Below are 13214 nucleotides of genomic sequence, written 5' to 3'. Positions count from 1 at the left end.
GAAGCTGGGGGACCCCCAGGCGCTCGCGGGCTCAGCCAACGTCCTTGTCGGCACCCCTGCAGCCCCCAAAGCCAGAGACCCAAAGCCGGCAGCTGGAGGGGCAGGAATTTAACTCGACGCTGTACAACTTGCCGAGGCACTCTCCGGAGTTGAGCTTCCCAGGATAGCAGCCGGCATTTCCCGGCAGCGTTGGATGCTGCCGATCCCCCCGGTGTTTAACACCCCGGGGTGGGGTTGATCGACGCTGCCCATGCTCATGGGATGGTTTCTCGAGGAAGGAGACCCGGAGGCACGGACTGGCGCCGGCACCAGCAGCGCGGGGTGTGCGCCGGGGGACCCAGCCCGGCGGCTCGTTAATTATTACGCCTGACGAGGGCTGTTGTGCAAGGGGTTCGAAGGGACGGGAGGGCAGCCCACAGCCACCTCCAAAACCCTGCCCTCGTCGCTGCCTGGGGCGAGCGGGTGGGCACGACCTGAGCTGCTGCTGAGCGGGGACGGGAGGCAGGGCCACCCTCCGGGCCAAGATACAGCATTTTGCTCCTTTCGGTTGTGTTTCTGTCTGTGCTCGGGTATTTTCCGATGTGTTTCTCAGTCTCGCTTGGATTTCCCCCTCTCTAATCCTTCATTACCTTCGCCTGCCGAAAAGATGAGACTGCAGAGAGGGGAAATCTTGTCTGTGGCGTGTCTTATATACATACCTCACACATGCACATCTCTGGTAGCTGGGCATCATACACCCACACCTTACAGAAGCACCCGAGCACAGGAGAGCGCACACCCACCCCGGTTACAGAGGGGCACTTTGCAGAGCCCAGATCCCGCGGGATTCGGGCCCGGCGGGATGGCAGAGGCAGCCGAGGGCTGGCTGGTTTCAGCCTGGCACACCGCCCGTCTTCATCATCCTTCGCATCCCGCTCCCCCGCCTGACGAGCTGTTAAGCAGCCCCCTGGTCGGCAGCGATTTTACGAGCGCTTCTCTTCCACCTGGTTGAACCCGTGCCCAGGTTTGTGTTCAAAACAGGCCGAGGAGGTGGCGATTCCACAGCGAGCTGCTGGCAAATCACAGCTTGACTGACACAGGGTACTCACAAAAGGGAGCAAATATCTGTGTTTGTACCCAAATAGCCCATTACCCCGGTTTCTTCTGCAAGGACGCTGTAATCAAACCCTCTGATCGCTAATGGCCCTGAATCCTCCCCAGCATCCACCCCATGCCCCTGTTTCTGCTTTTATTATTCCCCAGGCCTAAAACCATTGTCCCTGTACAGAAGAGCATCTCAGCTGGCACGCTCACCTCGCTGGGGCTGCTCGCAGGGGAGAAGCACCTTTAGTCCCAGTAAAAGCAAGAAAGCCCACTTCCCCACACAGCTGGATGTGCACGCAGTCCCGGTCACCTCTGTTTTAAGCCAGAGCCACCTCTGGACCACAGCTGCTGCAGGACTGGCCCGAGAAACAAGCCCACCACTGCGAGCTTTGGAGAGTGGCCCAAGGCTAGCAGCAACCAGCTCAAACGCCGCTTGCCCCAAGCGGCCGCAACCTCTCCGTACGCTCGCCTGGAAGAAGGGAGAGTTAAGATTTGGTTGCTGTAGCTGCCACCGGGCTCTTAAAAGGCCCCAGGGTGGCACCGGTCTGTCTGCCCAGGTGGAGCCACCCGAGAGGAGCCAGACGTTCAGCAAACACCGCTACCCCGGGGAGGTATTTGCTAGGTATTTATTCTGCAGCAGCCTCGGGCCATGATACCTCCTCCCTGCCTTCCTAAGGCTGAATAAATAAGCGGCTCCTGACCCCGCTGGCTCCGTGCTCCCTCTTTCCCCGATGGCACCTCGCCAGCGCCAGGTACAGCACCTGCCGCCCCTTCTGCCGCGGCTCCCGGGGGCTCCGCCGCCAGCCCGAGGAGGGCAAAAAGCAGCGCACGCTCTCAGAAAGCAGCAAACCTTCGGGGGTGCACGTGCGCGACGCCCGGCCGTCAGGCATTTCAGGTGGGAGTCACCCTGACCCGGCGGCACGCGGTCACGGCGGAGCAGGGCACGGCGTCGGGCCACCGTCGCCTGGCGGAGCAGATGTCCCCACCTCATCACCTCCCCGGGAGGGTTTGGTGTGCTCGCACCCCAAAAGCGGTGGTGCCTCCTTCCCTGCACGGGGCTGGGAGGACCGTATGGCTTTGCACTCGCGGGATGCGCGGGATGCTTCTCCCGGCACCTCTCTTCTCGCTCACGTTGCACGTGTCAGCCATCACGAGCAGGAAGACCCTGCCTGAGGTCCCACAGCAACGCGTCCCCGGCTGGCTGAGTTAATGATTAAAATCGGTCTGATTTTGGAGGCGCTGGCAGGCAGGCTATGGCAGGCAGGCCAAGGATGCTCACCCTCTGCCCCGCCGCCGGGATTAATCATTCGCCCGGCAATTGGCACTGCCTTCATATAAACACCGGGATGGGTTTCCCAGCGCCGCTTTTCGGCAGGAGGAGGGAAACCAGCCCCGACATGAGGGCCGCTCTCGCTCTGCTGCTGCTTTTAGCCGCCGTGCGTGCCGAGCACCGGGGTAAGCGCATTTATCAGGGGCCTGGGGCTTTCCTCTGCCCCAGGGAGGAGGGCTACGAGGCTGGGGTCCGTCAGCTCCGGCGGTTTTTGGTGGCCTCCCCTCTCCCCAGCCCACTGCCAAATGGCTGGGTGGGAATCAGAGAGAGGAAAGGGAAGGCGTGGGATGAGGTTTCGGTACGCGGGGTGATGCTGGAGGAGCTGGGAGGGGAAGAGGCTGGGCTGGGGTCGGGGCGGAGGGAGGAGGAGAGGACAGGGTCGCGGCTTCTTCCCTTTGCAGGGGGAAAATGAGGTTTTCTGACCCCCTTCACAAGCACCATTTCACTGGAAAACCCATCCCTGGGGTGGAAACGATGCTCTGTGCCACCCCTGCTGCCTTCACAGCTCCGCAGGGAATCAGCCACCTGCCAAAAAACCCCCTCAAAACTTACTTCTCCCGTACCGCTTTAGGAAAATGAAAAGAAATGCAACAAGTTGGCGCTTGCAGCAGGACCGACAGCCCCCTTGCCCTTTCTTTCCCACCGAAGCAATGTGACCTTCACTGTAACGGCACATAACCCCTCCGTTTTGGGGAGGTGACCCTGCTCCGCACTGTAATACCAGTAAATACTGGTATCAGTATTTACCCTGCCGGTACCAAAGTCTAACCAATGCGGTTTGTAGCAAAAATCGATAGCCATTTCCAGGGATGACAGCGTCGCCCGGGATGTCTTCACTGCCGGCTGCTCCTGACCTCCACGGTCCCGTCTCCAGCGCTCCCAGCCCTTACGGTCTCCAAACCCTGCCAGAAAAACCAACACCAGGCATTTCAAACGCACAGAAATGTCCGTTTGGACAAGGGGCGAATGCTTGTCATGATTTACCTGTAGCTCTCCCGGCTGCAGGGAGGGGTTTTCCCCCTGCCTCTGCCTTTGGCGGCGGAGCCGGAGCAGCAGCCTGGGTACCGGAGGGGCTTCTCCGAGACCGGCAGCACAGCAGCGGCCTTTGCCGGCCTGCAGCACCGTGCCAGCGTCTCCCCAGGGACCGCCACCGAGTCTGACCTGAGAAAAGAAGCCACTGTGTGAAAAAATAACAATCCGCAAGTGAATAAAGCGAGAGCCCCGCAGCCTTTGGACCGCGTTTTGTGGCGGCGTAGCATCCCTCATTCCCCCACCGCCGCCGCTGCTGGGGAGCGAGGAGGAAAGCGAGAGCAAAATAGGGGGCCAACCGGGACCAGGCTGTTCCCCAGCGATCATTTTCCCTGGCAAAAAGCAGACGACCTGAGTTATTTTCCATAGGAGACTCAATTAATCAGGGCCATGATGCTTTGGGTTGGTGTTTTTTTCCTGCAAGGAGGCAGGTTGCTGGCAACGAGCTCTGTTGCCACCCAACGAGGAGGGCAGAGGAGGTGGTACTGCACCCGAGTGAGCCAAGGCACAAACCCTGCTCCCAAATCCTCCTTTTTCTGCACTTACAGGTAAAGCTTATGTCCGGGACAAAGTCTGCCAGGAGTTCCAGACCCTGGGGAAGGAGGACTTCCGAACCCTGTAGGTACCTCCTGCCGTGTTTGCCTCCCAGGACACTCAGCACCTAAGCCGAGACCAAAACAAATTAAACAAAAATAATCTTAGAAAGGGGAAGATTTATTCACTCCCTGCAAATGAGGACTCCGATTGCTCTTAACAGGAGAAAAGTTTGCTTCGTGGTTGAACTCCTCAAAACCAATTCGGCGCCTAAATAATTAGGAATTCTAACAGAGCTGGCGCGTTATCCCCGGGAAAAGGCAGCTCCCAGCCTGAGACCTGCTCCAGGTCTTTCCCGGCTCTTTTCCAGGGAATACGCTGCTATTTCTTGCGGTGCCGCGGCTGCTCCTCCCCGGCTGACGGTGTCAAACCCCGTTTTGGCAGAATGATGCTGCAACGTGGGTTTTTTTTTTTAAGAGAGAGAAACGTGCCGCCAGCTCACCCTCTCCTTGCTCCCTGCTCCCAGGACCATCATTGCCAACAGCAGGAAATTCTCCAACGCCACCTTCGAGGAGATGAGCCACCTCGTCCGCGAAATCGTCTCCCTGGCTGAAACCTGCTGCGCCGAAGGTGCCGACCCCTCCTGCTACGATGCCGGGGTGAGGCTGACCGAAACCGGGCGATGGACCCCAAAACCGGCTGGCAGGGGGGACGGGATGGGACGGCCCCCAGCACGTAACCTCCTTTCCCTCCCGCAGTCCTCAGCTCTGTCGGCCAAATCCTGCGGTGAGGACTCGCCCTTCCCGGCCCACCCCGGCACGGCCAGCTGCTGCGCCCAGGAGGGGCTGGAGCAGAAGCTGTGCCTGGCCGCCCTGCGGCACCCACCCCCGGAGCTGCCCCGCTACCTCCAGCCCTCCAACGAAGAGCTCTGCCAGGCCTTCAAGAAGGACCCCAAGGACTTTGCAGACAGGTAAGGGGACAGCACTCGGTCTTGCCGATAACACCCGGTTGAGCCCAAGTGCGTGCCGGCACTGGCCGACGTCCGGGTGCCCACCAAGCAAACCTCTCCCGGTCTCGCCCCCCTGCCATCGCTGCTGCGGCTCTTGGTGGCCGTGGGGCTACCAGAGCATCAGAGTAAAAGATTGGGGTGTCCTGCATTTGCCCAGGCCCCAGGAACAGGATTTTACCAGGTGAGGGGTGCCATCGCCCGTGCGAGGCGCTGGAGAGGGGCCGCCAGCCTGCTCGGTGGCTCGATGCAATAAGCCGGCAGCACGGGGTGGTACCTGGAGAGGGCTCCCATCCCCGGGCAGTCCTAACGCCCCCAAACCCCCACATCTCCTGCAGCCGAGCACCCAATCCTGGGGGGCCAGGTCTCCTCAGCCCGCCTCTGCCGCAGGTTTCTGCACGAGTACGCCAGCAGCTACGGCCAGGCGCCCCTGCCCGTGCTCCTGGGCTCCACCAGGACCTTCCTCTCCATGGTCTCCACCTGCTGCATCTCCCCCACGCCCACCGCCTGCTTCCTGAAGGAGGTGAGGCCCTTCGGACCGCCGGGCTCGTCCCCATCCTCGCTCCCCGGGGAGCCGGGCAAGCGGCCTGCCCATGGTCAGAGGAGAGGTGGCTGTGTAAGGCTTGCATTTCCCTCGGAGCACACCTCCGTCTTCTTTTTGTGGCAGAAACTGGAAAGGAAAACCATCTCCCTCCTCACCCTGATGTCAAACCGGGTTTGCTCCCGCCTCACGGCGTATGGGAAGGACAAAGTCACCTTCAGGTAAGGGGGAGAAATGGCCTTTTCTCTCCTTGAACACGGGTCAGGCTGGGAGCGCGTTCCTATTGCAAGGCAGCGTTCACAAAGACAAATTTTAATTCAGATGTAAAACCAAGCGTGCCGTAGCATCCCGTGGAAACGCTCTGTGCATAGCGGGGGCGCAGAGCGAGCCCCGGGGGCTCCCCGTCATCTCCCTCCCGCACCTCTACGGGGCAAAAGCCCTGCTTGGAGCTGTCAACAGGGGACGGGGAAGCCGAGCTCCCTGAGCCCCTCGTGCGCCCTGTGCCTGCCCAGCTACCTCACCTCGCTCGCTCAGAAGACGCCCGGCGCTTCCTTCGAGGACCTTTTCCCCCTGGCAGAAGATGCTGCCGAGGTGTTTTCCCAGTGCTGTGACTCGGTAACCGAGGACTGCATGCAGAAGAAGGTAGGGGAGCCAGGAGCCCACCCCAAAACCACCTCCCGAGTCGCCGCAGGGGCTTAGGGAGCGAACCCCATCACGGCGAGGGGGTCCGCAGCCTCACCGGCCCCGCACACCCCCTGCTCCCCTCTTCCCAGTTATCAGAGCACACGGCCAAAGTCTGCGGCGCGCTGTCGGGCGGAGACGAAAGGTTTGCCGACTGCTGCCAGGGGAACAACCTCATGCAAAACTATTTCTGCATCTGGGCTTTGCCCCCGGCGCCCACCCCCAAGCTGCCGGAGGCGCAGAAGCCGACGAACAAGCAGCTGTGCGGCGAGGAGGGGGCTCGCCACGCCAAGAGGTGAGCGGTACCCGCGGCGGACGAGCGGCTGACCCTTCCTTCTCCCCTTGTTTTCATTATACGGTATGATTATTATTAGGATAACCAGGGGAGCGTCCTCTCTTCCCTCAGGGCTATCAGCCCCAGGAGCTGCACAAAGATGCAAAAAGCAGCCCGCATCCCACGCTGAGCAGCACCGGTAATAAAAACTCATACGGCGACGGGTTTTCCCCACTCCAGGTACCTGTTTGAGCTGGCGCGGAGGCACACCAGCGTCCCCGATGCCTTCCTCGGCAAGCTATACGACGCCTGCGAAAAAGTCAGGGGGGAATGCTGCTCAGCCAAGGATGCCTCCGCCTGCCTGGACAGCAAGGTGAGCGGCGGGGACGGCTCCGTGGGCTCGCCCGGCTCTGCCCTGGCCCTGCGTCCCCCAGCCCCCCGCGGAGGCTTTCCCCAGCCTGGTGACAGCCATCCTCTGCCACCCAGCGCCAGCAGATGAGCCAGGAGCTGCTCTCCTTCCTGGAAAAGGCCAACCAGCTCTGCGGGCAGTACACCGAGTTAAATTTCCTTGACTTCAGTAAGAAGTAAGCCTTTGCCTCTCCCTCCCAAAACTGGATCAGTGGACGCGATCAAAATTTGGCCAAAATTTTGAGGGTGCGTGAATGGAGCCGGTGGTTTTGAGGCTAAATAGGAGCAAAACAGAGGGAAGCATATAACACATCCCTTGCAGGGCGCCCAGCCCTGTTCCCGCTGCCATCCACGCATGCTTCCCCCCTTGAAAATGCCGTACGGGTATTTAACGCCCCCTCGGGTGCCCACTAAAACCCGCCGGTCCCCACGCCGCAGGCTGCGGGAGAGCTTGATGCGGACGATGACGGAGGCCAGCCCCAAGCTGCTGGAGCAGCTGGTGGAGCAGCGAGCCGACTTCGCCTCCACTTGCTGCGGCCCCAACTCGCCCCCCCTCTACTGCGCCGCCAAGGTAAAGCCGTGGCCCCCCGCCGCCCCGCACCGTGCCGGCGGCCAGCTCCCGCGCCCAGGGCTGCCCCTCGGCTCTTTTCCCCCTTTTGCAGGTGAGCTCGGAGCTGGGAGAGGCGTGCGACGGGGGTTCCTGCCTGCTGGGCTAGGTGCCCAGAGGTGAGCGGCCAGGGTCCGGCACGCCAGCATCGGGGAAGGCTTCCCCCGGCGTGCGTGGATGGAGGGGGGAGCTATGGGGCTGGGGAAAGGGGTCACGGCCACGCACCCGGGGCTGAGCTCTGCAGGGCACGCAGGGAAGCGGGACGGCAAAAGGGAGCGCGAGAGAACAGGGCTGGAGGACGCCCGGCAGACGGCCGCTTTGCCTTGCACCAGGAAAGGAAGGTGCCACCGAGCCCGCGGCTCCCTGCCACCCGCTGGCAGCACCGCCGATGGATTCCCGCGGCCGCAATAAAGACGTAAAAAAAGCACCCTCGCTGCAGCTGGAAAAGCTTTCTGCACCCCTGGGATGGTGGGGAGGGCTGCAAAGGGGCACAGCCCCGGCTCTGCAGGCAGGAGGAGGAGGTCCCAGCTCCAGTCCTGGGAGCTAATGGTCTAAAAAATCAAGCAACACCACCGAAAACACTCATCAAGTGCCCCCCAGCGTGGCTCTCTGTGTGTATTTGGATACTCGGCTAGCTGGTGGCACTGGCCCATCACCTCAGATGGGGCCTCTAGGCACCCCCGCAGCCCCAACTTCCCCGCTCCGTGCCCCAAACCCCATCGTCCCTGCACGAGACCCCCGCAGCTGAGCCCTGCCAAGCGCCGGCTGAGTTTTGGGGGTGCTGCGGGCAAAGCGGCCCCTGGTTGGGAGGCAGGAGGATGGCAAATCCAGCCAGGAAAACAACGGGAAAATCCCCCGAGCCCAAATTTGGTAGTTTTTTGCAGGAGAACGAGATCTAAATATACCAAGGAAAGCAGATAATGATACGTCGGCGCACAGAGCTGTGCCGTACAAAGATAAACCAGCAAATTAAAACAGCCCGCTGGCTGTTGCAGTTTACTGCCTGCACTTGCTGCCTGCGACGGGGACAGGCAGCGAACGCCGAGTCCGGCCCTGCCCAGCTCCCAACCCTGGGGAGCAGCAGCTCCTCGGGGGACGGAGCCTCACCCCATAGAGGCTGCATGGGGTGGCAAGACATTATTCTTTTTGGGGACAGAACTAGAAAGAAAGGCTAATTTGCTTTTTTTGTGCAATGCACGTGTTACTGGGCACCAGCCTGGCTCTGGGGCAGCAGCCCGCTGTGGGACACGCTCTCACAGCCCGGTAGCCCACGGCTGTTGTCACCAACCTGGGACTGGCCCCTGCTGCATCCTAGCAGCAAAACCACAGGCACGGAGACACCGGTTCCACCCACCCACCCACCACGGCGATTCTGGCATTTATTTTCCAACATAATTAACGGTTGGGTTTTATCCTCTTCTGTTGGGGTGAGAGATCCACAGCTCATTGGTAGACTTGGCGTTGTCAGCAAATTCTCTCCCCACCCCGGCACATCCCTATGGATGCAGATGTTGCCATGTCAGCTTCTTGCTCGGGGTGGCACCGGAGGCAGCAGCTCTGGGCAGCCGCCACGGTCGCCGCTGCGCATCCCGGTGCTGGCCGGGCTCTACCCCACCGCTCCCGTCAAAGCGGGTCGGTCTCTGCCGGACACAAGGGGCTCGTGACCGGCCCGAGCTTTCTCTCCCTTCCAGCGTCACGTTCGCGTCCGCCAGCTGCGGGCTGCATGTGGTAAGGGCTCGCGATCACAGCGACCTTCTGGGTTTCCACGAAAAATTGGAGAAATACAGTTCAGTAAGCCAAGAACATCTCCTCTGCTCTGTGCCTGTTTCTAGGAAATGTGCCGATAGATGTAAAAAAAAAAAAGAAAAAAAGAAAAAAAGAAAAGAAAACAGCGAAGCTATCGTTGCAGCTTTCCGGTGGAGAAGCACACACTGCGATACCCCAAGGGTATTTCCTAATGCCGAAAGCCTGGGCACGCTGGAGACAGCGGAAAGCCAAGGCCGGGCTCTCTCCGGAGCAGCCTGCATCGCTCACCCCTTCGCACCCGGAGTGCAAAACTTCTGGCAAGGGGTTTGCTTTACGCTTTTTTGGGAGTAGGCATCGCTTGCTGCTGCGCTGTCCCATCCTCCTGCCTACCAGGGGCTTAAAAACCCTGAAGCCCTGCTGGCACTCAGCAGGAGAAGCCAAAGGGCATAAGGGTGTTTCGCTGTTTGCTGTTCCCTCACCTGCAAACGTACCCGTCCAAGCCCCGCCGCCCCGGCCGGGGGGTTTCCGTCTGCCTGACGGCAGGTACGGGGCCGCTGAACCCCACCAGGGACTGCAAAGCTAAAAAGAAACAAAAAACAAAAAAAAAAAAAAAGAAGAAAGCCTGGGGTATCTCCTGGGACCGTGAGCAGCCTCAACAGGCACAAAACGCCAGATCAGAAACGTCCTGCCTCTCCGCACGCCTCGCCGTGGTCACCGGGGCAGCTTCCACCTTGTCGGACGGAGGAGCCGTGCGCTGCTCCGCACCAGCAGAGAAGAAATAAAATCAGGGAATCCCTCGAGCCCCTGTTTTCCCGGCCTTGGAAAACGAAACCGTGGCCGGCAGCAGCCTGCCCAGCACCCGGCGAGGGCTCCCGGCACCTGGCGAGGGCTCCCGGCAGGCGCCGGCACCGCGCGAGGCAAATGCACCCCGGGACGGCAGGGCCTCCGCCGCCATCACTGCTTACATGGGGACCTCGTGGGGGCGGGGGGAAACCAACCCCAAAATCATCCATTGCTGTTTATAAAAAAAAAAAACCAACAACCCACAAAAAACCAAACCCAAAACACAACAATTTTTTTATTAAAACCAGTCAACTTCTGAGGAAGCCTGGGCTGCCCTCGGCTGATGCCGCCGCGGAGCACGGCCTGGGCCAGCACGGCAGCCCCGAGGGTTGCCCACCCAGCCCTCCGCAGCCCAGGCAGAAACCGCTTTCCTTTTCTGCCCTTCGCTGCAGCGGGGTTTCTTTTTTATCTTTTCTTTTAACTGTGTTTACTGGGTCTCCTTCCTCCTGCCCTCGGCACCGCGACGGGCACACGGCAGATTCGCCTCCTGCGTTTTTATCTCGGCAGCTCTCTAACCCCTTTCCAAAGAGTTGAAAGCAGCAGCAAAGACCCTGTTTTTTTTAACCCCCCCCTCCTTGCTGCTCAGAGCACCCCTGCCGGGCCGGTCGTCACCCGGCCATCAGGGTGCCCAGCAAACCTCCGGCCGCCTCCAGCACCTTTCTGCCAGGCGGCTTGCGAAGCCTGAGGCAGAGGGTGGTCGGAGCAGGCAACGCAACAAGCACAGGCGACAAAAAACCCCCAAGCAAACACCTCCGCCAGGCAGACACCCTTCCCAACCACAGCCCCCCCGAGCTCTTCGGCACGCTGATTGCACGGCTGGTCCAGCAGCAATTCAGCAGCAACGCGTCGCAGGTGCGGCGGCAGGGTGGGAACGCCGCTAACTGCCATGGGGAAAGCAGGGTGTGAATCGATCGAGGTATTAAAACCCAGCAGCACGGAGTAAAACAGCCCCAACACTCACCTTGGGGGTGCTCGCAGCCCATCCAGCAATGCCCAGGCTCCTGTGGAGAGGAAAGCATGTAAGTGTTTGTTAATTGACAGGCAGCGCGGTGATTTTTTTTCTAAAAATTGGGAAAACGCCCCCAGCCGTACCGCGGCCGGCCCATGGCATCACCCAGCCCTCCGGGGCAGGCAGGCTGTTTTCTGCCTCCCTGCAGGGCTCCTCAGGCGTGGGGCGAGTGATTTGTTCCTGGAGAGCAGGCTAACCCAGTACAGAAGTAAATAAGCTGCCCAACTTTTTTTTTTTTTTCTTTAACCAATTACTAGATCCATAAAAGCAACAAAAAAAAAGGGTAAAAAGTATTAGTTTTACCTGCTTCCAAGACCTGCGGGGCTGTTTGCTTTCCCAGTGACTCCTTTCTCCAGCCCTTCAGGCCAGAGTTTTCTCTTTTGGGCCAGCAGCATCCCTGCTGTCGGCTTCAACTACACAAAAAAAAGTGAGTGAATGGGCTCATGCCTTCTTTTAATTTTATATTGTAGTCATTCAGGGCTTTCCTAATAGCAGCCAGTCTTTCCCTCTTGGCTTGAGACCCCGAATGCCCCCAGAGCCAGGCTCAGCAAAGCTTTCTGGCCAGCTGGCAGGAGAAAACCAGCAATTTATAGGGGAGGGACCAGCTCGCAGGTGATGCTTGTGTGGCCAAGCTCACACCCAGGGCTTCCAGCAGCTGCAAGGAATAAATAATTTATTTCCCCAGGGAATAATCCTGCTACCTTGCTGCAGAAGTAGCTGCCCAAAACACAGTAGAGTCCTAAAATACCACAAAACACTTTGCACACTGACAAACTGGGAGAGATGCCGGACAATCGACGGCTTTTGGTCCCAGTTTAAGAGAGCAGAGCTTGGTGCTGCCTAAACCAAGCCTGCCAAGTCGGGTACGGGGGAGCGGCAGCCGAGGGGAGAGGGCTTCGGGGAGCTGCGGCTTGGTCCTGCGCTGCCGCTGCATCAGCAAGACGTAACCCACGTTCCTTAATAAAGAGTTAGCTCACAATACCCGTAGAAGTGTTTCAATGGTTCCTGCGGCAGGACGGGACGGGGTTTCGGGAGAAGCGGGTGCCCCGTTACAATTCTCTGTCATGGGGATGGCTGCTCGTGCCACTGGTAGAGCTGGAGAGGTGTTGATGTTCCCCCAACCCCACCTCCTCACCCACGGTTATTCCTGGCCAAGGAGCAACAAGTGTAAAAAGCAAAGTTTGGGCATGACAAGTTTCAACCCAGAAACCAGGGGTTTTTTGGAGAAGCCCAGGCTGTGCTGGGCTGGCCCTTACCTGTCCGCGGCTGGCAGAGCTGGGCAGGGAGATGCTGGGTCCCTCCTGGCCGCCCTCTGAATCCAGCCCGGCGAGGGGCATCACCCACAGCCCGGGGTCCCGCTGCCCACCCAACGATGGGGTGAGGGGGTGCTCAAAGCCAGGGGCTCGTATGCCTCAGCCACCCAGGATGGCTTCACTGCGCCAGTCCTTGGCAAACATCGCCTCTGGCAGGGTCTCAGCCTGTGGAACACAGAGTGGCCCAGTGCCCCCCCCCCCAGGAGAGCTGGGAAGGGCAAATCAAGCCCCGATTCAGCCCAGCTGGGGAGCTAACCCTCGCTGTCCCGCGGCCGCCAGCCCCTCCGCTGCTCCCCAGCAAAGGGCCAGCCGCGCTGTCCGGCTGCAGCGTGATCCCCCCGGTGCTCCCTGGAGGAGGGCAGGAGCAGGGACTCACGCACAACCCCGGGGCTGAGCTGCTGGGGCTCCCCGTGAGCTCCACACCCAAGCCACCTCCGTAACACGCCTCCCCCATGCCCCAGGCAGCCTCTTGTTGCGGGCGAGTCCTGTGCCGGAGCAAAAAGCAGCCCCGGGAGGAGGATGGTGCCACCCAAACCCACCTCCCCAAGCTATCCGTGGTGGTTGCATGCCACCGTGACAGCTCCAGCCACGTTGCGTGAGCAATATTGACTGTTTTCTAAATGCTTCTGATGCAAAAATGCAGAGGCTGGTGTTTATCGAAGGGGGGACCTGTGGGAGAAGCACCCCAACACCACAGAGATGCTGTAGGGTCAAGCGTGTGGTGGCTCACAAGCTTCAGCGTGGCGGGGTCGTGCAAGGGAACTGCCCGCCGGACAGTGAGAAAAACGTGTGTGCGAGGACGAAGGGATT

The 13214-nt window shown here is 60.1% G+C and overlaps 2 protein-coding genes across 4 annotated transcripts; one reads left to right on the top strand and one right to left on the bottom strand.

Annotated features, from left to right (window-relative positions):
- The first annotated feature begins 2211 nt into the window (after positions 1-2211).
- GC (GC vitamin D binding protein) lies at positions 2212-7920 on the top strand. 3 transcript variants are annotated; one of them, XM_087736967.1, is made up of 13 exons: positions 2212-2538; positions 3991-4060; positions 4503-4635; positions 4735-4946; positions 5373-5505; positions 5650-5744; positions 6036-6165; positions 6297-6499; positions 6719-6851; positions 6965-7062; positions 7325-7457; positions 7549-7612; positions 7826-7920. In XM_087736967.1, the coding sequence occupies exons 1-12, from the start codon at positions 2337-2339 to the stop codon at positions 7600-7602; spliced, it is 1596 nt and encodes a 531-aa protein (XP_087593093.1). In that variant the 5' UTR covers positions 2212-2336; the 3' UTR covers positions 7603-7612; positions 7826-7920. The 3 variants fall into 3 exon arrangements, with proteins under 3 accessions (XP_087593093.1, XP_009461890.2, XP_087593094.1); XM_009463615.2 differs by having other exon boundaries at positions 7747-7920; XM_087736968.1 differs by having other exon boundaries at positions 2454-2538; positions 3991-4064; positions 7747-7920.
- A 1068-nt stretch (positions 7921-8988) lies between these two features.
- LOC148051623 (uncharacterized) lies at positions 8989-12428 on the bottom strand. The gene is made up of 5 exons (XM_087737878.1): positions 12348-12428; positions 11395-11504; positions 11044-11083; positions 9719-9818; positions 8989-9321 (listed from the first exon to the last, which is right to left on the bottom strand). The coding sequence occupies exons 1-5, from the start codon at positions 12426-12428 to the stop codon at positions 9236-9238; spliced, it is 417 nt and encodes a 138-aa protein (XP_087594004.1). The 3' UTR covers positions 8989-9235.
- Positions 12429-13214: the final 786 nt, after the last annotated feature.

The sequence above is a fragment of the Nipponia nippon genome, unplaced genomic scaffold (assembly GCF_047370975.1).
Source record: "Nipponia nippon isolate SJK-2023a ecotype South Korea unplaced genomic scaffold, ASM4737097v1 scaffold_6, whole genome shotgun sequence".
NCBI classification, from domain to species: Eukaryota; Metazoa; Chordata; class Aves; order Pelecaniformes; family Threskiornithidae; genus Nipponia; species Nipponia nippon.
Note: the sequence above shows the minus strand (reverse complement) of the source record. Positions and strands in the feature narration are given on the sequence as shown.

Coding starts and splice junctions, on each gene's coding strand:
- LOC148051623 (XM_087737878.1), bottom strand. CDS start 12,428: ATGCCCCTCGCCGGGCTGGATTCAGAGGGCGGCCAGGAGGGACCCAGC. Junction 11,505..12,347: donor GCTCTGCCAGCCGCGGACAG/GTAAGGGCCAGC, acceptor TTTTTTGTGTAG/TTGAAGCCGACAGCAGGGAT. Junction 9,819..11,043: donor GGGCTGCGAGCACCCCCAAG/GTGAGTGTTGGG, acceptor GTTTCTTTTTAG/CTTTGCAGTCCCTGGTGGGG.
- GC (XM_087736967.1), top strand. CDS start 2,337: ATGGCAGGCAGGCCAAGGATGCTCACCCTCTGCCCCGCCGCCGGGATT. Junction 4,636..4,734: donor CCTCCTGCTACGATGCCGGG/GTGAGGCTGACC, acceptor TCCCTCCCGCAG/TCCTCAGCTCTGTCGGCCAA. Junction 6,500..6,718: donor GGGGCTCGCCACGCCAAGAG/GTGAGCGGTACC, acceptor TCCCCACTCCAG/GTACCTGTTTGAGCTGGCGC.